Source organism: Bubalus bubalis, chromosome 5 (genome assembly GCF_019923935.1).
Source record: "Bubalus bubalis isolate 160015118507 breed Murrah chromosome 5, NDDB_SH_1, whole genome shotgun sequence".
NCBI classification, from domain to species: domain Eukaryota; kingdom Metazoa; phylum Chordata; class Mammalia; order Artiodactyla; family Bovidae; genus Bubalus; species Bubalus bubalis.
The window spans coordinates 112,970,569-112,994,957 of NC_059161.1; the positions used below are offsets into that span (position 1 = coordinate 112,970,569).

The window sequence follows — 24,389 nt, forward strand, 5'->3', positions numbered from 1 at the left end:
TTCTTACCTGGAGATTCCCCATGGACAGAGGAGCCTGGCGGGCTACAGTCCGTGGGGTCACAGTCGGTCATGACTGAAGCAACTTAGCACACACAGATGCAAGGACCCACAAGGGCCCACAGCAGCAAGCCAAGGAGGCTCAAATGTTCCATCTTAAGCAAATAAGAACCTCAGTTACAACTCCAGTTCCATAGATGCACAGCCCAACAGTTAGGCACTTACAAAATGTTAAATTGCTTGAGAGGTACATGTGATTAAGCCTTTCAAATCCATAATCCATACATCGAATTCGTCCTGATTTTTGCCCTTTTAAAAATTAATGAATGTATTTTTGTCTCTATTTCTGCCAAAGGATTGAACTCCTTACTCAAATGCCACTCTCGTTTCAGATGAGAATTCCATCTTCCATTAAAAACCCTTCAATGAAACACCATTTAATCTTTTTCTCTTTAATTATTATCTGTATCATGAACTCCTCGTGTTTTTGTGTCTTTAATGACCAATTAAGTTAGAATTAGTCTACTGTGCTTCAAATCAGGTACATGTTCCTCTCCAATTACCCAAAACTAATGCATAAGCTTATTTCTTCCTTGGAATCGTGGAGTCCCACCCTCCTCCCCCACCCCGAAACCAAGGATACAGTCTGAATGAGATGCTAGTCTGGGCTGCCTGAGGTTCTGAGGGTCCAGCTCACCCATTTTGCACCCAGTACCCCCTTCTCTGTGCAGCCAAGAGCCAGGGTCACTTGCTAGACCTACTGTTAAACTTTCTAGCATCTGTGTTACCCCAAACACTGCAGGCCATTTCCAAGTCTACAGCGTCATCATCGTGGGAGTGACTTAACCAGCAGGTGTGTGTCCTTGGACAATTAGCCAACACAAAGTGGGAATAAAGTCATTAGATTCTCTTGAGCCCAGTCCAAGAGTTCTGAAAAGGCCCCATGGAGATGCCTATTACCATCATTATCCCATAATAAGTCCATGTAATAACAATACTGGTATTATTTCATACTTCATACCTGCCCTTTTTTGCTCTTGCTCACTCACTCAGTCGTGTCTGATTCTTTGCAATCCCCAAGCAAGAATACTGGAGCAGGTTGCCATTTCCTCCTCTAGGGGATCTTCCCGACCCAGGGATGGAACCCACATCTCTTGCATCTCCTGCATTGGCAGGTGGATTCTTTATCACTAGTGCCCCCTGGGAAGCCTGTACCTGTCCTTAGCCAGTTACAGTTTGGATTAGGGGACCGAGTCCCTTATACCTGTGTTTGGTGGTGTACAGTTTTCTTGGTCAAATAGCAGGTGTTTCATTGACGTCATGATTCCTGAGGATATTTCCATTTCTCATACAGGAAAGAGACCCAGGGTTGGGATCTATGAAACAGTGTGTAATTCAGGGAAGGTGTGTGGCCAGGGGAGCTGGGATTATAATTCAGGACCAAGATTGCACTCTGTCTGGTGCTCCAGGCTTGGATGGACATCAAGTGGAAGAATGGGAGAGTGTGAGTCCTACAGCTTCCCAGCCATGTGGCCTTGGGCACGTCCCCTACTTTCTCTGAGTCTCAGTCTCCTTATCTGTATAACAGGTGCATTGTGCTTACCCCACAGTGCTGTGGAGATGATTAGGTGTGTTCATACATGTAAGGTTCCTGGTTCAGAGAAGAGTACATGCACACACACATAAACTTCCAGGGAGAGTCCCCAGAGAAACAAGTCAGTATAACCCACTGCAGGAAATAAATTGAACACATATTTAAAACAAAAACAAAATGAGTATGAAGGGCATAGGTGAAGCAGCCCACACAGGATACATGCTCTTCAAGGAGCTGCCTCTGGTCAGGGTGTGTCCGAGTCAAACCTAGGGACAGTTGACTTACCCTGGGAGCAGCCCAACCCTGCAACCACACACACCTTGACTTTGCTGTAAACGGTAGTCCCGTGCTAAGTCCCCTTAGTCTCGTGCTAAGGGGCCAGATGCAAGGGCTCCCCTGGGAGGGAGGCGGGGATGCCTGAGCAGGTGGGACCTGGGAGTCTGCGACAGCTACCCAAGGAAGGTCATCCTGAAAGTGGGATGCAGCAGGGTGCTCCCCACCTGAGCGCCCCCACCTTTCACAGCAGCCCCTCTGCAGTGGCCTCTGCAGCTCAGCAGTCAGGACTGCGATGTGCAAGTCATCGCAGTGACCAAGGGTCCCATTCAGCAGGGCCTCTTCCTCCATCCTATCCCACTGGGAGCCCCCCGCCTTTCTCCTGGCACGTGCCCCATCCCCCGTGCAGTCACAGGACAGTTGTGCATCCCAGAGAGAGGGGTGCCAACATCCAGTGAGCTGTGGCATCCTCTTTCCTGGGCACTGGGCCTGAAAATGAAAAGTGAGAATGTTAGTCGCTCAGTCAGGTTCAGCTCTCTGGGACCCCATGGGCTGTAGCCCACTAGGCTCCTCTGTCCATGGAATTCTCCAGGCAAGAATGCTGAAGTGGGTTACCATTTCCTTCTCCAGGGAATCTTCCCAACCCAAGGATCGAACCCAGGTCTCCTGCATTGCAGGCAGACTCTTTACCAACTGAGCCACCAGGGAAGCCCCTGGAGCAGGGTTAAAAGGAGTACGCTTTCTGTGAACCCTAGAGAGCAAGGAACATCCTAGGCACAAACCAGCCCCTAGGTCTGCCCCACTCCTCCCACAGAGCCCTACAGGCTTCCTATTCCAGGATCTCCTCGTGGCTGGTAATCAGCATCCACTACAGCCCAGCCAGAAACTACCTCATACCCCACCGCCATAGCACCCTCCCAGGACACTCCCACCACCTTCTCGAAGCATCTATAGTCAGGATCTCTTCCCACTGGGAGCCACTTTTGCCATCAGCGAAGCAGAGGATGTCATGCCTCCCTGGGTCCCTGTTCCCTGTAGCATATTTGCAAGATGTGTGACTGGGAGGAGAAGGCAGGTAGACAGAGGATGTATGGTGAGAAGAGCAGGGCCATGGCAGCCCTCTGCGTAACAGAGGGGACTGAGGAGGAACAAAGCTGTGGGCGGGGAGATGGGGCTGGTTAGGAATGGTGGGAACTGAGCCAGTTCCCACTTCTCCCGTGTGACACCTGCGTTGGCCTCCTGGCTCCTTTGTACTGAAGATTGACAGGCTGTGTTCATGGCAGACTCCTTAGTGCAAACAGGAGAGCTCGGAGGAGAATTTATTGGCATTACCACAACAACCCTTAACACCACAATCAGCCTAACTCAGTTCAAGGCAACGTGTCCACATGGGGAGGAGTCTCTCTGAATGGGGAAACCAGGAGTATGAATTGGCTGCTGACAGACTGAATCTGACTCACAGATGGATTTTCTTTGGCTCGCTTGCTGTTTCAAAAATTGTTCAATTAGTTGTCAACATTGAAAAACAGATTTCTTGTTTAAAAGTCTTCATTTCTAGCTTTTCTGGAAAAAGAAAGTTGAAGATCTTGCAGCAGCAGCTCCGCAGTCTTGCACGAGAGTATTAGCTGGAGCTGAGTAAGGCTGCCCCCTGCGCATGTGTACTCCCCGAAGTCCCCACCACTCCCTATCGTGTCCCCAAAACCCAGAGCAAGTTTTGGTTGCATTTACCATGTTTTTCCCTGGTGATTGCATTTACCATGGGCTTCCCTGGTGGCTAAGATGGTGAAGAATCCACCTGCAATGCAGGAGACCCAGATTCAATCCCTGGGTTGGGAAGATCCCCTGGAGAAAGGAATGGCTACCCACTCCAGTATTCTTGCCTGGAGAATCCCATGGGCAGAGGAGCCTAGCAGGCTACAGTCCATGGGGTCTCAAAAGAGTTGGATATGAACGAAGTGATTGAGCACACGTGCATGCACGCAAGACAGTAAGAATCCTCCCTGACTTTGGAGTTCTTGGTTTCTAAGGAGACGACCCTACCCTCAGGCTACATACAGTCTGTGGGGTCACAAGAGTCAGACACGATGAGACAAAAACAATGAGGAGCAAGCGGGTTGTCTGGTCAGTATGCACATGCAGTGTGTCTGTGGTCAGAGAAGCAGCAGCTCATCTCACTGACCTCACTCACCTGCCTTTGGAGGCAGCAGAGTTGGGTACCAGCCTCCTGGATTCTGGTCACCACAGCGTGCCCTCCTCACTCAGGAGGGACAGGTATTCACCCCCCTCCTGGCAGAGGCAGACACACCTGAAATGAAGTACCATCCAGCCAGAGTTGTTCAAGGTGAGACCAGTGACTGCCAGCTCGTGGTCTCTGGTCTGGAAGGGACCAGGGAGTCCAGACAGAGATGCTTCTGGGAGTCAAAGGAGCTCTCGGGGACTGTATCAGGATACCATGTGTTGCCTGGCACCCTGTCTCCTTGGAGCAATTAGAGACCTGTGTGAGCGGATACTGCTGTGGTGAGAAAAAGTCCAGGAGCCTCTGTAAGCACAAACAGGGGGCTTTTAGCTGGGGACAAAAGCCGGAGGGTGGATGCAGGAGAGGGATGCTGGCCCCAGCTCTACGCGGCAGCCTGGGCAAAATCATGAACTGGTTTCCAAGCACGGATCAGGATGTGTCGTCGGCTTCCTCCTCGGCCAGGTGTTTCAGAGCTCCGTTTAGAGGCTTTGGAATCAAATGTGCCCAATTCTGCCACTTAATAACTGAACGGCCTTAAGCGAGTTACTTAATCACTCTGCTTTTATGATCTGAACATGAAGCTGCTAAAACTGACTTAATAGATGTGTTTGAGCATTAAATGAGACTCTGCATAAAAGGCACCCGGCACAGAGATGGCCAGTCACGGATGTTTAGTACGTGAGCTTTTCTTTTCCTTTTGTTTTATTTTTACTTAAAGATCCAATTTTTTGTTTTCATTCTTTAGCCATGCCACATGGCAAGTGGGATCTTAGTTCCCTGACCAGGGATCAAATGCATACCCTTTGCACTGGAGGCATGAGTTCTAACCACTGGACCACCAGCGAAGTCCCAGTGAGTGAGCTTTTGTGACTGCCCACTCCTTTATCTCATGTCAAGAAGGATCACCTCACTCCACTCACTGGGCACCCTCTTCGCCAAGCCTTTCCTGAGCCTCCTCAGCCGCTCAGGCCGAGCTGAGTCAGGAACCCCGCCTTCGCCCCTCTGTCACTCTCTGCGGCATCTTTTGCCTGTTAGTCCCCACCAGTGCGTAAGCTCCACGAGGACAGAACATCGAGCAGGGGTCCTTAGTCTCTGTTGCCCGTTAGAATGGCCTGGGTCGGGTTTCCAGGCATCAGTCAGCATGGCATCCAGCTCCCAGTTGATCACAGGGGGCACCCAGGGAGACTGGCCTGAGGACCAGCAGCATCAAGGTCACTGGGAGCTGCTGGGAAAAAATGCAGAGTCTAGGAACCCCGGACCTACTGTATCAGAATCTGCATTTTAACAAAACATTTGTGCATGGAAAGCAAAGAAAAGGGGTGATGTGCTGCTACATCCCCTACAACCTCTGCTCCTGAGCCATCATGTGCATTTGTAGGTGATGCTCAGTGGAGGGTCACCGACTCACTGAACGAATAAATGAATGAATGAATGAATCTTGTGCGTCACAGTTTCCAATGGGCTTTCACACGTGTGGTATCACATATGTTGTCACCCAGATACTTTCTGAATGTGGACTCAAAGAGTAAAACCACCAGGCATCCAGGAAATAAAAAATAGACTCCCACCTAAGTTGATAAGAAAAAAATAGCTACAAAATGAGAGGATTTTTAAACAAATTACCTGATGGGTATTTTTAAGATGTGTTACTTCTGAGTTCTTTGCCATTAAGTCTCAGAATGCACTCAATAGAGCTTTGTTTTTTGTTTGTTTTTTTTTTTTTTTTGCTTTTAAGGTTAGTAATTACAAAAGCTGGGAAACCAGGGCTGGCCCCCTGGGAGAAGCCAGCGCATCCGGGCAGTTTGGGCCCAGGCTCTGACTGGCTGGGACCACTGGCTGATTCCTTCCGGGCCAAGAAGGGCTCCACCATCAGATTCTGAGCCAGCGCCACCACCACCCTTCCCCTCAACCCCTCCAAGGCTCCCCCGGACTTTTCTCTCTGCTGGCCCCAGCCTGTCTCACTGCTGTTTCTGCACCAGGCTCCAGGCAGGCAGCCTGCAGGCGCATCTCCTCTGGAGCTCAGGTTCTCTTCCAGCCCCTGTGGTTGTGGCAAGATTTCCTTGTTTGTGGTTGTCAGACTGAAGTCCCTGTTTCCTTGCTGGCTGCCAACAAGGGGATGCACTCAGCTTCTGGGGTTCACCTACATTCCTTGCCATGTGGCCTCCTCCATCTTTACAGCCACAAAGGGAATGTCTGTCCATCTAATTCTTCTTGTGCTTTCAGGCTTCTGCTTCAGGAAGAGCCCAGTCCTTTTAAGGGCTTATCTGATGAGGTCTGGCCCACCCCAGATGATCCTCCTTGCTTAGAGTCAACTGAACCAGAACACAGCCCTATCACTGGACTGAGAATCCTGTCCCCACATCCGGGGATGCATCGGGAGTGTCTGGGGGCAGGAATCGTGGGGCCCTCTCAGAATTCTGCCTGCTTTCATGTGCCCTCTCTGTTCCCAGTGCGTACTCTGCTGATAAGACTTTTTATTCTCCCTGCTTACATTGAGGGTCCTTGAGGGCACTGGGGCAACTTATTCATCAGCCATTTAGGAGTCTTTTCATATTTAGTAAGCAGTACAACTGTATAGATTAATACAGCATAGTATGCAGTTATCTCGGTCTGAGAAGTGAACATATTCCCCTCCAATACTGTTCCTCCAATGCTCACTCAGTTGTGTCCGACTCTTTGTGACCCCCCATGGACTGTAGCCCTCCAGGTTCCTCTGGGATTTCCCAGGCAAGAATACTGGAGTGGGTAGCCATTCCCTTCTCCAGGGGATCTCCCCGATCCAGGGATCAAACCCGTGTCTCTTGCATTTCCTACATTGGCAGGCAGATTCTTTACTACTAGCACCACCTGGGAAACCCCCAATATTCTTCCTCCAATCTCATCCCAAATCCGAGGGAACTCAGACTTTGACCCAGCACATCTAAGAGAGAAAGGAAGATATTGCTAAGGGTACCTGCTATGCCCGTTTCACAGTCGGAAACTGAGTCTGAGACAAGGCTCCCAGGCCAGAGCTGTCTTCAGGATACCCTGCTGGTCCCCACTTGCAGTTTCTGTCAAGCTGCTGTGTCCACGACTTCCTAAAGCACCCAATGACACAGAGTTTTCTTTCACTGGGGGTTGGGTGGGAGATATTTTTTGAAATTCTTAATACAGAGGTGCATTTAAATGGATGTCAGATTAAGGACTGCATCCTCTGAAATACAACTTCCTTTGAGTTTTCTTCTTTTGATTCTTTCTCCACTTGTGTTTTTATTTCAAAGAGACTAAACCAGTTTGCTGGACTTGAAGCTCTGCCTCTCCCAGGAGCTTTAATCATGTCTGGGCACAACTTTCCATTCAGGGTGTAGGAGAGGATGAAAGATGAAGAGCAATATTGGCCTTGATGACATTGAATAGGATTTGCTCACGTCATGGCCTCTCCCTGGCCCTGAAGAAAGCAGTGCCCACACTCGGCTCGCCTCGGCCAGGCCCACGCTTTCTCCCTGCTTCTCTCTCCACAGACATCTGGGTTCAAAGAGGCAAGGCTAGAATACAAAGCATACAAGGCCTGGGCCTGCACTCACCTTCCTGCTTTATTACCAGCTCTGAGCGCAGGAGTTGGACTCAAATAGCTCTTCAATTAGTGCTTGTTCTGTGAATGCATAAATTAATACAGAGGATCTTGAAAATCTGATTAAAGAATCTTCATTGTCCATGAAAACCCTTTCGACTTGAGCCCACAGCACTGGAGACTGAGATTTCTACTGTGGGCAATTTGCTTACTGTAAGTAATTTGGGGCTTCCCTGGTGCCTTAGATGATAAAGAATCTGCCTGCAATGCAGGAAACCCAGGTTTGATCCCTGGGTGAGGAAGATCCCCTAGAGAAGGGAATGGCTACCCACTCCAGTATTCTTGCTGGAGAATCCCATGACAGAGGATCCTGGCAGGCTACGGTCCATGGGGTTGCAGAGAGTCTGACATGACTTAGCCACTAACACTAAGTAGGAATCAGGTAGTTGAGGCTCCATGCCTGACACCTGCCCTACAGATCGCACACGGGGCCTTAAAGTATCAGACTCAGATGCTCCCTGCCTCTCTCTTCTTTAAAATGGGGTATGGGACTTCCCTGGTGGTCCATGGTTAAGACTTCACCTTCCAATGCCGGGGGTATGGATTCAGTCCCTGGTCCCGGAGCTAAGAGCTCATATGCCTTGCAGCCAAAAAAACAAAACATATAACAGAAACAATATTGTAGCAAATTCAATAAAGACATTTAAAATGGTCCATATTAAAAAAAAATCTTTAAAAATAAAATAAAATGAGGTTACTGTGCAATTGCATTAAATTTCAATTCAAGGAAAGTTTGTGCTTACACTTATTTATTTTTTTTTCATATATTCTTTCCCTGAGTGTCCATGATCAAACTGAGGCAAACAGGGCTCTCCTGTTGTCTCAGTGGTAAAGAATCCACCTGCCAGTGCAGGGAGCACTTGTACTACCCCTGGTCTGGGAAGATCCCAAATGCGCTGGAGCAAATAAGCCTGTGCACCATAACTACTCGGCCTGCACTCTAGAGCTTGAGAGCTGCAACTGCTGAAGCCCAAGAGCCCAAGAGCCCATGCTGTGCAACAAGGGAAGCCAGCACAATGAGAAGCCGGCTCACCGCAACTAGAGAAAAACCCGTGCACAGCACGAAGACCCAGCACAGCCAACAATAAATAAACAACTTTAAAAAAGAAACTGAGGCAGAGAAAGTTAAGGCTGTTTCTCTTTGGATCCCAGAGCAGGTGTGTTGGATGTTAGGCTGGAATCCAGGTCTCGCCCTGGGTTGAGCGGGTGATCCCTCCTGTGATGATTCTCGCTCACCTGGAGAATGGGTGCCAGCATCACATCAGAAATCGACCACTCTTCCTGTCTGCTGGACCCAAGAAGTTTTCTGATCTGGGTAGAGGTGTCCCAGAAAGCCTTTTATTTTTTTCTGTTTCCAGTACAGACAAGGCTTTCTCCTGCAAGAACGTATGAAAGTAGGTTTAAAAATAAAGAAGGAAACAGTGCAGAAAATCAGTGGTTTTCAGGCTGCCCTCCTGAAAGAGCTGAGGGCAGAGAGTGTGCTTTCTTGTCCGTGACTCATTCTTGTGGGTACTGAGCCCGCCCTGCCCAGTGTCAGAGGCTGGGGAAGCCAAAGGAAGCACTCCCAGTGGACCCCCCATCTGGGTTCCAGCAGCTGGGGTCCCCAGGAGCACCCGGAACCTCAGCATCAGCAGCATTTCTCCTTGTTTCTGGGCACCTCTGGTTGGGACTTAGTAAACAGTCTCCTAGCTAAGGGCCAGAGTGAGATCATGCTTGGGTTTTTGCAAAGCGGCACCAACCATTCTTTCTCGTTTCATTTATCTCTGTAACTGCCACACAGAGGACAGGGAGCAGGTGGCCTGTGCGGAATAGGAAATGGCCAGCGGATGTCTCTGACAAACAGCACTTCTGAGGACCCTTCAATATGATATTTGAAAGGTCATCTTGAAATTGCAGCAGCCACCCAGGCAGCAGTGAGAACTTCCTCAACCAGTCAGCAAGGCAGTTAGCTCATGGCTTATAGAACATACATCTAGGTTGTTCCATCGGGGACCTGGTTCTCTGGGAAGGAGAGTTACTGCAAAATCAAGAACATGCTTAGAAAGAAGAAGGGCTGAGTGATGATATCCCCAGAATTAGAAGCTCCTAGAACTTTCTAGAAAGAACAGCCCATTGGTCTAAGCCAGAGCCTTAGACTCTCAATGACTGCAGGCCATTGTTTGGTGGGTACTGTGAGCCCCTGGGCTAGAGCCAGACAGACCTAGATCCAAAACCTAAGTTGGTCATTTACCACCTGCGATTCCTTTTCCTTGTCTGAAAACAGAGGATGATAACAGTACTAGTGTGAGACTCTATTGTGAGGATTAAATGAAATCAAACAATATTGATTTCATAACTGGCTCAGGACTGGGCAGGAACTGGGCAGGAACTGAAGCTGCTGCTCTTGGCTACAGAGTCTTATGGTTCCGCCCAGGTTCATCAGAATCTTTGAGCATCTTTTAAAATAAGATGGAGTATGATTTTATTGGAGTATGATTGCTCTACAATACTGGGTTAGTTTCTGCGGTACAGCAAAGTGAATCAGTTTTACATATGTATATATTCCCTCTCTTTTAGATTTCCTTCCCATCTGGGTTAGAGCATTTTAATGTCTGAGAGCAACATATCAGAAACACTGTAGATAGAGTTCTACAGGATTCTAGGTGCACCATACTGGTAAAGAACCCGGTAGCCAATGCAGGAGACCTGGGTTCAACTCCTGGGTCTGGAAAATCCCCTGGAGTAGGAAGTGGTAACCCACTCCAATATTCTTGCCTGGAAAATCCCCTGGACCGAGGAGCCTGGTGGGCTACAGTGCATAGGGTTACAAAGAGTCAGACATGACAGAAGCAACTTAGCACTAGATATAGTCCAAAAATATTTTACAACCCTTTTGAAAGCCTTGGGGCATTAGCATCCTGCCTATCTCGATTTCTCATAGAGCAGGGAATTACTGTATCAGAATTTATAATGGCGAGTCTAAACAGCAATTTGTTATATTAATAAGTGCTCAGACAGCCCGACTTCCCGCTCAGACGGTTTGAGTGACCACAGGGTGAATCAGACACATGCTGCCTTTTCCTTTCTGTCCTCTGCTAAGATCTCATATAACGAGAAAGGAGATCCTGCTGCTGCTAAGTCGCTTCAATTGTGTCCGACTCTGTGCGACCCCATAGACAGCAGCCCACCAGGCTCCGCTGTCCCTGGGATTCTCCAGGAAAGAACACTGGAGTGGGTTGTCACTGCCTTCTCCAATGCATGAAAATGAAAAGTGAAAGTGAAGTCGCTCAGTCGTGTCTGACTCTTAGCGACCCCATGGACTGCAGCCTACCAGGCTCCTCCGTCCATGGGATTTTCCAGGCAATAGTACTGGAGTGGGGTGCCATTGCCTTCTCCAAAGAACGGAAATAGGGAGGGATAAAAGAGCACAGCTTTGGGCCCGACCGGCTGGAACCCAAATATCAGCTCTTCCACCTAGATGTCACCTCTCCTGTTTGGGACTCATGTTGTTCTTGCTGTTCAGTCGTTCAGTCATGTCCAACTCTTTGTGACCCCATGGACACAAAGCATACCAGGCTTCCCTGTCCTTCGCTATATGGGACTATTGGGACTCATAGTTCTTAGTTGTTCATCCATTTATTCAGTAACTACTTTTTAAGTGTCTAATACGTGCCAGGCTGTGCTCTGGGTACTTGGAATGTATCAGGGAACAAAACAGGCCCCAAATTGAGCATGAGGCATGGGGAGCTCACATTCTAAAGAGGGAGACAGACTTAGAAATAAACTTGATGCCTGAGTGGTGTTTCTATAACGGAGATTACAAGCTCTCAACAGGTTGTCGTGGTGATAACAAGTGACTGTACCTATCTAGCATGGAACACAGCAGGCGTTTAATAAAGTGTTGCAATTACTCTTAAAAAAAATTGCTCCCAGGGACTTCCCTGGTGGTCCAGGGGCTAAGACTCCTTGCTCCTAAAGCTAGGGACCCAGGTTCGATCCCTGGTCAGGGAACTAGATCCTGCACGCCGCAACTAAGACCCAGCATAGCCAAATAAATAGATATTAATAAAATAAAATAATTTCTCCCAGCTTTCTTTAAAGCTTTTAAACAGTAAGCATGAAGTTTGCATCTAGAATGTGTTCATTTATTTGTTCAGTAAATAACTATCGAACTTCCATTGTATGGTAAAACCTGCACTAGGCACCTGGAATAAAAACAAATATAGGATCCAGAAAACAGGATCCCTGCCCTGAGCATTCCCCGGGCTGCCTCTGGTCCACATATACTGGTCCAGTGTATAGTAGAGGGGAGCCCTTTGAGCACACAAAGGCAGAGTGACCTTGAAGTTTAGGGTTTCTGTGAATGAGAACAGTCTACTTCACTGAGGATGTCTTTTTAAAATTTTATTGAAGTATAGTTGATTTACAATGGAGTGCTAATTTCCTCTGTACAGCTCAGTTATATACATATATATTCAGTTATGTAACTCAGTTATATACATATATATTCTTTTCCATTATGGTTTGTCACTAGATACTGAATATATTTCCCTGTGCTACACAGTAGGACCTTGTTGTTTATCCATCCTATATATAAGTTTGCATCTGCTAATCCCAAACTCCCTCTCCACCCCTCTCTCACCCCCTCTCCTTGGCAACCACCCTGTTTTGTTTCAGATATGTTCATTTGTATCATATTTTAGATTTCACATATAAGTGATATGGTATGGTATTTGTCATTCTCTTTATGACTTACTTTGCTTGGTATGATAATCTCTAGGTCCATCCATGTTGCTGCAAATGGTATTACACTCTGCAAAAGAGTATTCCACTCCTGACGGCTGAGTAATATTCCTGAGTGTGTGTGCGTGTGCGTGTGTGTATCACATCTTCTTTATTCATCTATTGATGGACATTTATGTTGTTTCTGTATCTTGCCTATTGTAAATAATGCTGCTTTGAGCATAGGGGTGCATGTAATTTTTCAAATTCTAGTTTTGTCCAGGTATATGCCCAGGCATGGGATTGCTGGATCGTATGACAGCTCCTTGTTTAGTTTTTTGAGGAAATTCCATACTGTTTTTCATAGTGGCTGCAATTCACATTCCCACCAACAGCTTTGTAGGAGGGTTTCCTTTTCTCCACATCCTCTCCAGCATTTATTATTAATATCTATGGACTTTTTGGCAATGGCCATTCTGACTGGTGTTAGGTAGTACCTCTTTGTAGATTTGATTTGCATGTCTTTAACAATTAGCAACGTTGAGCATCTTTTCATTGCTTATTGGCCATATGACAATGTCTTTTTAAATTCAATGCATCCCAGTCATGGCTGGTGATTCTAGGAATGCCATGAACCAGGATATGGAGATTGGGGTCACTCCCAGGGACCCTAAGAAGATTCCCAAACAGGCCCGAGATTACATCCCCATCGCCACCGACCGCACGCGCCTCCTGTCAGAGGGCAAGAAGCCGAGGCAGCGCTACATGGAGAAGAGCGGCAAGTGCAACGTCCATCACGGCAACGTCCAGGAGACCTACCGCTACCTGAGCGACCTCTTCACCACCCTGGTGGACCTCAAGTGGCGCTTCAACCTGCTTGTCTTCACCATGGTCTACACCATCACCTGGCTGTTCTTCGGGTTCATCTGGTGGCTCATTGCTTACATCCGGGGTGACCTGGACCACGTCGGGGACCGGGAGTGGATCCCTTGTGTAGAGAACCTCAGCGGCTTCGTGTCTGCCTTCCTGTTCTCCATCGAGACGGAGACCACCATCGGGTATGGCTTTCGGGTGATCACGGAGAAGTGTCCGGAGGGCATCGTCCTCCTGCTGGTCCAGGCCATCCTCGGCTCCATCGTCAACGCCTTCATGGTGGGGTGCATGTTCGTCAAGATCAGCCAGCCCAAGAAGAGAGCTGAGACCCTCATGTTTTCCAACAACGCCGTCATCTCACTTCGAGACGAGAAGCTCTGTCTCATGTTCCGCGTGGGCGACCTTCGCAACTCGCACATTGTGGAGGCCTCCATCCGCGCCAAGCTCATCAAGTCCCGGCAGACCAAGGAGGGCGAGTTCATCCCCCTGAACCAGACCGACATCAACGTGGGCTTCGACACGGGGGACGACCGCCTCTTCCTGGTTTCCCCGCTCATCATCTGTCACGAGATCAACGAGAAGAGCCCTTTCTGGGAGATGTCACGGGCCCAACTGACCCAGGAGGAGTTCGAGGTCGTGGTCATCCTGGAAGGGATGGTGGAGGCCACAGGTGAGCCTCCCCAGCCCCTTCTCCTTCCCAGCCCCTCCCCATCCCCTCCCCGGCCCTGGTGTTCAGACCCCTGCTGATTCCAGAAGGTGCAGCCTGAAGGCGGCAGCTCAATCAGCCCCACCCCACAAATGGTGATCTTCAGGATGGAATTATGAGAGCAGATAATGTGTGTCAGGACTTCCTGGTGGCTCCCTGGCAAAGAACCCAAGCCAATGCAGGAGGTGTGGGTTTGATTCCTGGGTTGGGAAGATCCCCTGGAAAAGGAAATGGCAACCCATTCCAGTATTCTTGCCTGAAAAATCCATGGACAGAGGAGCCTGGTGGGTTACAGTCCATGGGGTCGCAAAGAATCAGATACAACCAAGCATGCACGCACACACACACACACACACACACAAAATGTGTGTTGAACCCCCCCCCCCCCAATGTCTGGGCATGGTCTAGACTCTAAGCGCACAGTAGCTTATTGAGTGAGATGGTTTTCCTTCAGGTACAGGTGTAGAAACAGAGACAGAGAGAGGTAAGTGCTCCTAAGTCACTGAACCAGGATGCAGGCCAAAGCCAGGTGACCCAAAGCCTGGTTTCCAACAGGCTACACCACCTGTCCTTCCCTCCCCAGAGGTGTCATCCAAAGGGGGTTCTGTGAGCACATAACTTTGAGAAACTCTGAATTGAACAAAGGTGAACGGGCTTCTTACAGGAGGATGTGCAGGTCTTTACATGTGAATCGCCACCCGAGGCAAGGACAGGGTGAGTCCCAAAGTCACAGAATCCTCTTCTGGGAGAGACTCCCAAGTCCCACACCCTTAGGCCCCTGTGGGGCAGGCTGTCCCTCAGCTTCCCTGTGGAAGGGGCTCTGTGAACATGGGTGTGTGCAGAAGACAGTGTATCACACTCACACGTGTCCGGCCAGCACCTCCCTGCCCAGCGACTGACTCATGGCAGCTGAGCGCTTCCCACCTCCCAGCTCTGTGTGGGGCTCAGGGAAGCCAAGGCCTGGGGGAGCCCATATCCCCACCACACTCCCTGGGCAAGGGAGCCCCGCTAACTGTGGGCCCTCCTCTGCTTCCCCCTTCTTCCTGCCCTCCTTTCTCACTCACAGAGGCATCTGAGCACCTGGCCTGGCCCTAAGGATGACTCATAGAAAACTCACTGGAGCTGAGAATATATATGTTTTTCTAATCTGGCAACGGCACTGGAGGGCTGGCTGCGACCCTGTTTCACAGATGTGGAAGCTGCTTCATGCAGACAGGAGGATCTGTCGTATTTGGGGCTGTCACTCAGGCATCTAGAGTTTGTCAGCCACACCACACTGCCCCCCATAAGTTTGGGGGCCTGGTGCAAAGGTGGCCAAACAAGCCTTCCTGGCCTCTCGGGGGGCTGGGTGGGCGGCTCGGATAGGGCAGCCACAGACAGACCTTCCCGAGTGGAGCAAAACCTCTGGGGTGTGAACAGGCTCCAGGGACCCAGGCAAGGGGAGCTGCTCAGCCATCTGCCGGGGACCCAGGCTGGCCAGGCGGCATATGGTGGCAGCCGGGGAACCCTTGGGACAGGACAGGGGGGTGGACTCTCCTTCTACCACTGGGAGCTTGCAGGTCACGCCATCCTTGGAGCCAGGGTCAGACCAGAACATGGGCTGAGATTCTGGGGAAAGAGCTCCATTTTGAGGCCACAAAGGTCAGCTCGGGAATGTGGGGACAGGTAGGAAAGCAGTGCCTTACCATACTTCTCCTCTCTGCCGGCCCTTCACTGCCACTCACTGACCTCTCCCAGCATGACTCCTCAGAGTCAGGTCCCTCAGTTGACCTACCCCATCTGGTTGCCCTCCTCTCTTCCCATGGCCTGGGTTACTCTAGTTCTGCAGGGAGGAAAGAGAGGGAGACTGCCACCCAGTTGGGCTCTGATCTCAGCCACTTTAGAAGCTTGGTTGCCACATTCATGGAACCAAGCACAGGCTATGAGTTCAGGCCGAGGTTTGACTGGCGCAGCTCTGTGCAGCCTGCACATGTGAGTTTGGGCAGGTTGCTCAACTCACCAGCAGGATGAAGATAACAAACCTCAGAGGCTCACAAGGGAAGGGGTTAAATGATGAAACGGAGGGGTGTGTGTGAAGCACAGTGCCTGCCACCCAGAGCGGCTTCTGTCCTTTCCAAATGCATTGCAAGCTGACTGCCAGGCACACTGGTGGGTTTCCAGTCATAGAACAGCCCCCTTCCAAGAGGTGGGACGGAAGAAGGGCAGGAAGACCCCAGGAGGCTTGGTCCAAAGTGTCCACGGAGGTCCAGTCTCGCTGTGTTTCCTGAATTCCCCAAGCCTGCAGATCTTTGGCTTGTGTTTGCACTGGTCAGTGCCCAGCATGGGTTTCTACACCTCTGCTGAGCTGGGGGTTGTCCAAGGACCGAGGGGAGACATCTGGAGCAGACGGAACCCCGCGAGCCAAGAGCACGTGGGGTCCACTGGGGTTACCTGGCGCTCTGTGGGTCTGGGGTGCATGAGACCCCTGCCAGAGAACATTTAAACTGGGGAGAGGGGGTGCTAAGCAGACATTTCCTTCAGTTTTCAAAGAGCACAAGCCAGGACCTTCCTCAGCCGAAAGATTAAATATCAGAAAACTGCTTCCCTGTGACCCTGAGGACAGAGGCGTCCTCATCCATAAACAAAGCTGTCCTCTCTGGAGAGAAAGCAGCACCTAAAAATAACATAGGCAAGCCAGGGCTGAGCCGACAGGGAATGGGGGCATTGGAGCATGCTCCAACCAAGGAGCCATGCTGTGTGTGTGTGTGCACACACATCCGTGGGGGTGTGTGTGTACACACATGTAGGCTTTTGCCCGTATGGATCCACCCCAAACAACCCTGTGTATTCTAAATGCCTGTCAGCTTCTCTGGGTTGAGCCACTCTGAATTTATCTTTGTTCAAACTTTCCTCATCTTTTCTTGTCTCGGTCTTCTAGAACTTAATGCATGTTCAGGAACCATGTCCATTCCTGAATTATTCACTCCCGTCTCTAGGCACCTACTCCACAATCTTGCATTGTTAATTTCTAATTTTCTGCCTCCATCACACCTTGAGCTCTTTAGGGCAAGGGTTGTATCTTATTCAGCTTTATGTCTCCATCGTGCTTAGCACAAAGCTGATATTCAACATATGGTTGATGAATGATTGGGTGGATAATTGGGTGGGTGGATTGATGGATCAGTAATGAATGAATGGATGGGTGGATGAATGGATGGATGATGAAAGATGATGGATGGATGGCTGGATGAATGGATAGATGATGGATAGATGCACAGATGGATGAAAGATGTTGAATGGATGGATAGAAGGATGATGGATGATGGGCTGATGGATGGATAATGGATGGAAGGCTGTGGCCACTCCTAATACATGTGCCCTCTGTGCACCCAGGCATGACTTGCCAAGCACGGAGCTCCTACATGGATACCGAGGTGCTCTGGGGCCACCGGTTCACACCAGTCCTCACCTTGGAAAAGGGCTTCTATGAGGTGGACTACAACACCTTCCACGACACCTATGAAACCAACACGCCCAGCTGCTGTGCCAAGGAGCTGGCAGAAATGAAGCGGGAAGGCCGGCTCCTGCAGTACCACCCCAGCCCCCCACTGCCGGGGGGTTGCGTTGGAGCAGAGCTGGGTGCAGAGGCGGAGCAGGAAGGAGAGGAAGAGCCTGAGGGTCTGAGTGGGTCCCAGGAGACCAAGGGCTCTGCGTGAGGACGGCACTCTCCCCGTGACCTCCCCTCATTCCCCTCTGTGCTCCCTTCTCACAAGCACAGAGGCTGCGGGGCTGGGGTTGAAGGGCTGAGTGGGCTGGGTTGTGTGAATGTGCTGAGTGTGCTGTTTGGGGGGTGGGGGTGGCCAGGAGCCTTTAAGGCTCTGTAGGGAGGAGTAGTAACCGAGTCCTGGCACCTCCCAGCCCAGGATCTACTGGAGCAGGTGGCTTCCAGCTGGTCCCCACGGCAGTGCTGTCTCTCCTCCCTGGCCTCTGTCACACGGGCTAAGGGCCAGACCAGGAGGGCTTGTCTCACAGTGAAACACCCAGGTGACCTTTGTCCTCACACCTCTCTCTGCCAACTGGCCCGGATCACCTTCCTCTTGGGGTTTCACGGACCAAGCGGCAGCCCCCTCCCGCCGAGGGCTGACACCTAGAGAAGGCTGCTGCCCCCTTCCCCTCATTCCAGCCATCATGGAGCCTGTTGTGGATTCAGGGTGGGAGACTCCTCCAATCTGGAGGCTCCAATCCCTGGTTCCCAGGGGAGCTCACAGACCTCGGTGGTTTGGGTCTAGAATTCCTTGCAAATCTGCCACCAGTGACCACTCAGAGCGCTAAGGCCCTCACCGCTGGATCTCAGCATTACCTGTGAAGTGTGTGCTTTCCCTGCTGTGTTCTGTGGGTCCAATGTAGCCTGCAGACCACTGCTCTCCTTAGGGTGATGTTTAGTCGGAGGTCACTTCCTGGCCGCCCCAGCCATACCGTGCCTGCACCTCCCACCAAAGAGAGAACCCCAGCAGCTGGACCTGTGCTAGGACATCTGGCCCCAAGAATCTCAAAGTGCTTCTCACCTTCACTGTGGTTTCCCGCACAGTCTCGGAGCCCATGATGTGATCCATCCAGGGAGAACGCTGTGGCCAGAGGGCAAGATGAGCCAGTCGGTGCTGAAGCAGGGAGGGGGAGGGAAGACACACAGAGAAAGGCAAACAAAACCTGAATTTTAAAATGAGCAGTGGCACCAGCTGTCACCAAGATCGCTGACTTCAAGCTTTGCTACCAGGTGAAGCAGGGACGTGAAGCCCAGGGAGAAGCGCCTGCAGGGCTGGTGCCACCTTCCAGCCGAGGTGGGGGACTCTGAGCTGGTGCTGCTGCCCTGGGTCTCCTCTCCGACAGGTGGGGGTCTAATGAGGTGGCTGGACTGGGAGGGCAGGAAGGATGGCCAGAAAAGGGGGGTGGGTGCCATCCTCACCTTGCAAATGCGGAGAATCAGAGAAGGGGTGGACATTAAGAGAGCGCTGAATGGAGAAGAGCCTTAAAAACAGCAAGGCATGGGACTTCCCTAATGGCCCAGTGGTTAGGACTCTGCGCTTTCACTGCTGAGGGCTGGATCCCGCTTGGTGGGGAACTAGAATCCCACAGGCCAAGTGGTGCTGCCAAAAAAACCAACAATGGCAGAAGGCTTTCCCTTTCAGCCAGGAGGCGCAGGAAGAGGACGGACAGACGCTGCAGCTGTCATGGTGATGGGGCACATCTGGTGTGTGGAGGCTGACAGGCTTCCAGTCAGCTGACCTAGACCTGGAGAGATGTCAGAAGTTCCGGCCACAGAGCTGTGGAGGCCTCCCCACCACCATGGCAGAGCTCTCGGCTGACCTTTGAAAAGGGAAGCCTCTTTCTGCCCCGGATGCAAAGCACCTCCCCAGGGAGTCAGAGTAGGACGTTAAGGCTGAGCCAGGTGGACTGGGTTTGGATTGCAGACTGGGTTTTCCAGGTGCTGGGGCTGCAAAGAAGAGGAGGCAGGCGGCCACACTCAGGGGAGGGGACCCAGTTCTCAGGCAAGGGGCTGGATCTGGAGAGGTGGGGCCGGGAAGCAGGGAGGAGCAGGGTGTTCCTACAGGTTGGCACTGAGTCCTGACTCCAGGCAGGCATCCCTCTGTAATGAAGCAGGTCGTGGAGGGAACCAGGAATGGGCTGGAATCCTGTCCTCCAGGGAAAGGAGAGCGGGCAGCCTGGCACACTAAGACTAGATGCCTTGGGGGTCTTGAGCTATAGCTGGAACTGTGAAGTGCGTGCCCATCCTCAGCCCATGAGATCCAAGGCTTGCACTGCAGGACTGTTTTGTTCCCCTCCCCTCCACCCAACCAGATCTAAATGCTGCCTTCGTCAAAACCCGTCAGTGCCTGCAGGTTTAGAGCGCTCACTGAGGCAGGTTAGCAAGGATGGGAAAACTACAGGAGAAGCAGGCCTTGCAGCCGGGCTGGGTCCTGGGCTATTTCACACCTGCCTGCACCTAGCAACCCCAGGTGGCCACGTGAGTCACTCCCCTGTGTCCTAGCTCTGTGGTAGCCCCCACAAATCCAGGCCACATCATGTTTCAGCCAACTGCAGACATGGTGGAGCCTCAGAAAAGAAGAGACCGGCACCATCCTCTTGAAAAGCCCCCAGAGGGGCCAGAGCCCTCTGCACTGGTGTGAACTGGGTAGCAATCCCACTGTGCACCTTAGCTGCTGTTTCTCAAGAAAATTCAAAGGCAAGAAGGCTGCCTTTTGTATCCCTAGGCAATCCTTCTTGGCGACCAACTGATCAAACTAAAGTCTGAAACACTCCACAAGTAATTTTCTGATAGTTCTTCTATCAACATGGACTCACTCAATGTAGAGTCTGATGAAGGTTGGAACCTCAGTGGATCACTTTAAAAACACTGAATCTACCCACAAGCCACCTATGAGTCCAAGCCCCTAGCCACATGGTTCTTAGCCCACATATCACCTCTGATGGGTCACAGAGAGGTGAGCCAGGCTGGCTGTGAGGTGGCTAGTCACAAGCCTCAGCATTTCCAAAATCCCAAAGAACATTCTCATCGGTCAGACCCTAAAGCCTTGGGAGCTAACTTCTTGCTTCAACTTCTGTGTGCTCTGGAACCGTCCCCTGTAAGGGTGAAGCCTCCAGGAGCTCAGAAGAAGGTAAGTCCTCTCCATTCATCCTCGCAGCATCCATCTGACACCTGCTAGGTCTCCATGGCCTTGCCCAAAGACACCCGTTCCCAGGTCAGGTTGAACAAGCTTTGCCCATGACTCTCCCCTCCAGACGCCACCCTCCCTGTGCAGTCAGCCCACTTCCTGTCATTTCCTTCTGCTGGTCGAGGTCCTAGCTGCAGCAGCTGGCCTTAACGGAGGAGAAGGAGCCCTCATCCATCTGGGAGAGCTCTCCTGCTCGTGATCGGTAATAGCCAGCACCTTCTGTCACACTCTGGCCCCATGCCTGCCTTCCATACAGGCCTCAGCCCTGGGTCTTCCAAGAGTTGAAAGCCACAGACACTTGAAATTTCTGTATTGAAGTTGCCCCAAACTAAAACAACTCCCCCTCCCTCTTAAGTTGCCTGCTGTCACCTAAAAATATGCCCTGAACACATCTTTGGGTAAACACCCTCTACTGTGCACCGGCTTTGTGCCCGTGGGTTAGGTCCTTGCCCGGAAGATGCTGCGTGATTCTCAAAAGCCTGCTGAGAAACGCTTAGGAACCCATTGCTGCCAAAGAGATAACTGAGGTTCAGAGATGTTAATTCTGTTGCTCAAGGCCATAGATAGTCACAGGACCATGGGGCCCAGAGCAGAGCCTCCCAAACACAGACGGGCCATCATCCTGCATAAACCCCTTGCCCCCAGGGCAGTGCCTGAGCTCCCTGGAAGGAAGGAAGGAAGACAGCCCCACCTCTCCTGGCCACCCCTGTGTGCTGTGCTGTAGACGTCAGCTTCCATCCACCAGCAATGTTCTCCCACGGCAGGATAATTGGGAAACACCTTTTTCTGATTCCAAGGGAATTAATGAGCTGTGAAAAGAGATTAGATGGGGAATTATTGCTTTGGGGAAGAAGCCACTTATTCTGCTCAACTTGGTTTTTGCTAAACACATCTTCTTAAACTCCTATGTCAAATCTCTTCCTCCCTGTGTAAGACTTGTCAATCTTCTCATTAAAAAGAACAGCATTGCACTGCTGAAAATTCATCCAATAAAGTGGATTTGATCTTACAGAACTCTTTCTCATTTTAAGTAGATAGCCGTTGGTTGCCGTTCAATTCACTGCCAGTTTAAGCAAACTTGTCCTTCTTGTTTTCACTAGTGCGTGCACTGCCATGCCCGACCCTTTGAGCCAACTCTTTGGACTGTAGCCCTCCAGGCTCCTCTGTTCATGGGATACTCCAGGCAAGAATACTAGAATGTGTTGCCATTTTCCTCCTCCAGAGGATCTTCCTGACCCAGAGATCAAACCCACATCTTCTGTGTCTCCTGCATTTCAGGTGTATTCTTTACCTGCTGAGCCATCAGGGAAGCCCCTAGAAACACTGAGTGTGTGCATGTCAAGTTGCGTCAATCGTGTCCTACTCTTTGCAACCCTATGGGCCCACCAGGTTTCTCTGTCCATGGGATTCTCTAGGCAAGAATACTGGAATGGGTTGCCATGCCCTTCTCCAGGGATATCAGTATCTTAACTGGAGTGGAGGTGATAGTCTGAGCAAAGTGGGGAGGAGGAGACAGGAATCAGGGCTCAACCTCCAGACACAGAGCAGGGCGAGGTCGCCATCACCCAGAGCATGCAAGCTATGTGCCTTCTCCTATTAGATCATTCATTCCATCCCCCACATCATTCTCACACATGTTTTTACATTAAATATTCAGACTACACTACCTAAATAATGAGTGTGTAAAAGAAATCCCATGGATACAGAGGAGCCTGGCAGCCTACAGTCCATGGGGTCGCGAAAGTCATGCACGACTTAGCAACTAAGCAACAATGTGAAGTATCGACCTTAGAGAGTCCCTGCGCTGACTGTCTGCATTCACGGCATTAATTAGCACAGACTGATATCACTGAATGATGGGGGAAGGACGGGGGAAGCTGGGATGTGTCTTATGGGCAAAGGACTTCAGGATTTTCAAGTGAAGGAAACAGTTTCTGCTGAGGATGTCATTAGAGGATTTAGAATTGCCTTCTCTTCTGCTCCAGTCCCCTGGATGGCAGCTGAACAGCTCAGATCTACAAAGGAGGTTAACAAAAAGATTCCTCACTTAAACCATTCCAAAAGGATAAAAACCGCTCTCTGGGGCTTTGATTTAAGACAAGAAACAGTATTTTAAATTGCGGGAGCCAGGGCAACCCTGATGTGTAGAGGCATCTCGCTGGTCTGACTCTGTGGCCTGCCTGTGGTGATCAGGCATGACTTAGGCTGGTCCAGCTGCTCTGACAGACATACCACGGACTGGGTGGCTTAAACAACAAACATTTATTTCTCACAGTTTTGTAGTCTGGGGAGTCCAAGATCAAGGCTCCAGCAGATTTGGTGTCCGGTGAGAGGCTGCTTCCTGGTTCACAGACAGCTGTGTTCTCAGTGTATCTTCTCATGGGGGAAGGGGTGAGGGTGCTCCTCAGGGTCTCTTTGATAAGAGCATTTGTGTCATTACTGAGGGTTTCACCCTCATGACCTGTTGTTCAGTCGCCCATTCGTGTCCAACTCTGTGAGCCCATGGACTGCAGCAGGCCAGGCCTCCCTGTCCCTCACCATCTCCTGAAGTTTGCCATGTCCAAAGTTCATGTCCATTGCATCTGTGATGCTATCCAGCCATCTCATCCTCTGTTGCCCTCTTCTCCTTCTGCTCTCAATCTTCCCCAGCATCAGGGTCTTTTCCAATGAGTCAGATGACCAAAACACTGGAGCTTCAGCTTCAGCATCCATCCTTCCAATGAGTATTCAGTGTTGATTTCCCTTAGGATTGACTGGTTTTATCTCCTTGCTGTCCAAGGGACTCTCAGGAGTCTTCTCCAGCACCACAATTCAAAGGCATCAATTCTTTGGTGCTCTTGCTTCTTTATGGACCCTCATGACCTAGTCAGGTCCAAAGGCCCTACTTCCTAGCACCGTCACATTAAGGGTTAGGATTGCAACATATGAATCTGGAGTGGACACAGCTATTCAGTCTGTAACAAAGCACAAGCAAATGAGTGCATGTGACCGAGGCAAAAGCAATTGCAGGGCCTCTAAATTAGCCCTGGGTAAAAGCACCCGGTGAGACTGAGGCTGAGACGGCCTCATGGTGATGGTGTGACACAAAACACACACACAGGTCAGGAAGACCTGGGAACCATTGGCTGTTGGCCTGTGGGGATGCCTCTTCACTGGGGATCGTACTGTAAATATTGTTCAGCATCAGAAGGGAAACTGCAGGACTTCCCTGGTGGCTCAGTGGATAAGAATCTGCCTGCCAATGCAGGGGATGCAGGTTTGATCCCTGGCCCAGGATGATTCCACATGCCCAAAATCCCTAGAACATGTGCTCCATAAGAAAAGAAGCCGCCACGATGAGAAGCCCACGCATCGCAGCAAGAGAACAGCCCCCACTCACCGCAAGTAGAGAAAACCCTGAGCAAAAGCAGCACAGCCCAAAATAAATAATTTAAAAACTCCAAGTTAGGGGGGCAAGAACCCTCAGTAGACAGACATGTTTGCCACTCACAGCTTGGATTACAATTTGGGGAAGGAGGACTACACACCTGTTTCTAATAAAAAGCAAAAATCTGAACATTATGCTCCAAAAACTCACCTTTGTCTAGAAGGTCCAGGCTTTGCTTGTACCAGTCAGAGCAGCATCGTGCGATGTGTGCCCGCGCATCCCTTTAGTCCCTTAGGCCAGCCATAAAGGGTTCTGGCTTCCT

General features: G+C 50.5%; 1 protein-coding gene across 1 annotated transcript in view; it reads left to right on the forward strand.

Moving 5' to 3' along the window:
* The window catches only part of KCNJ5 (potassium inwardly rectifying channel subfamily J member 5), a 28,272-nt gene extending 6,563 nt beyond the window's left edge, over window positions 1-21,709 (forward strand). Inside the window, exons 2-3 of the mRNA XM_006072384.4 lie at window positions 13,016-13,954; window positions 17,363-21,709. Of these exons, the coding sequence (XP_006072446.1) occupies window positions 13,018-13,954; window positions 17,363-17,685 (1,260 nt within the window). The 5' untranslated portion in view covers window positions 13,016-13,017 and the 3' untranslated portion in view covers window positions 17,686-21,709. The remainder of the gene's footprint in view (window positions 1-13,015; window positions 13,955-17,362) is intronic.
* The last annotated feature ends 2,680 nt before the right edge of the window (window positions 21,710-24,389 follow it).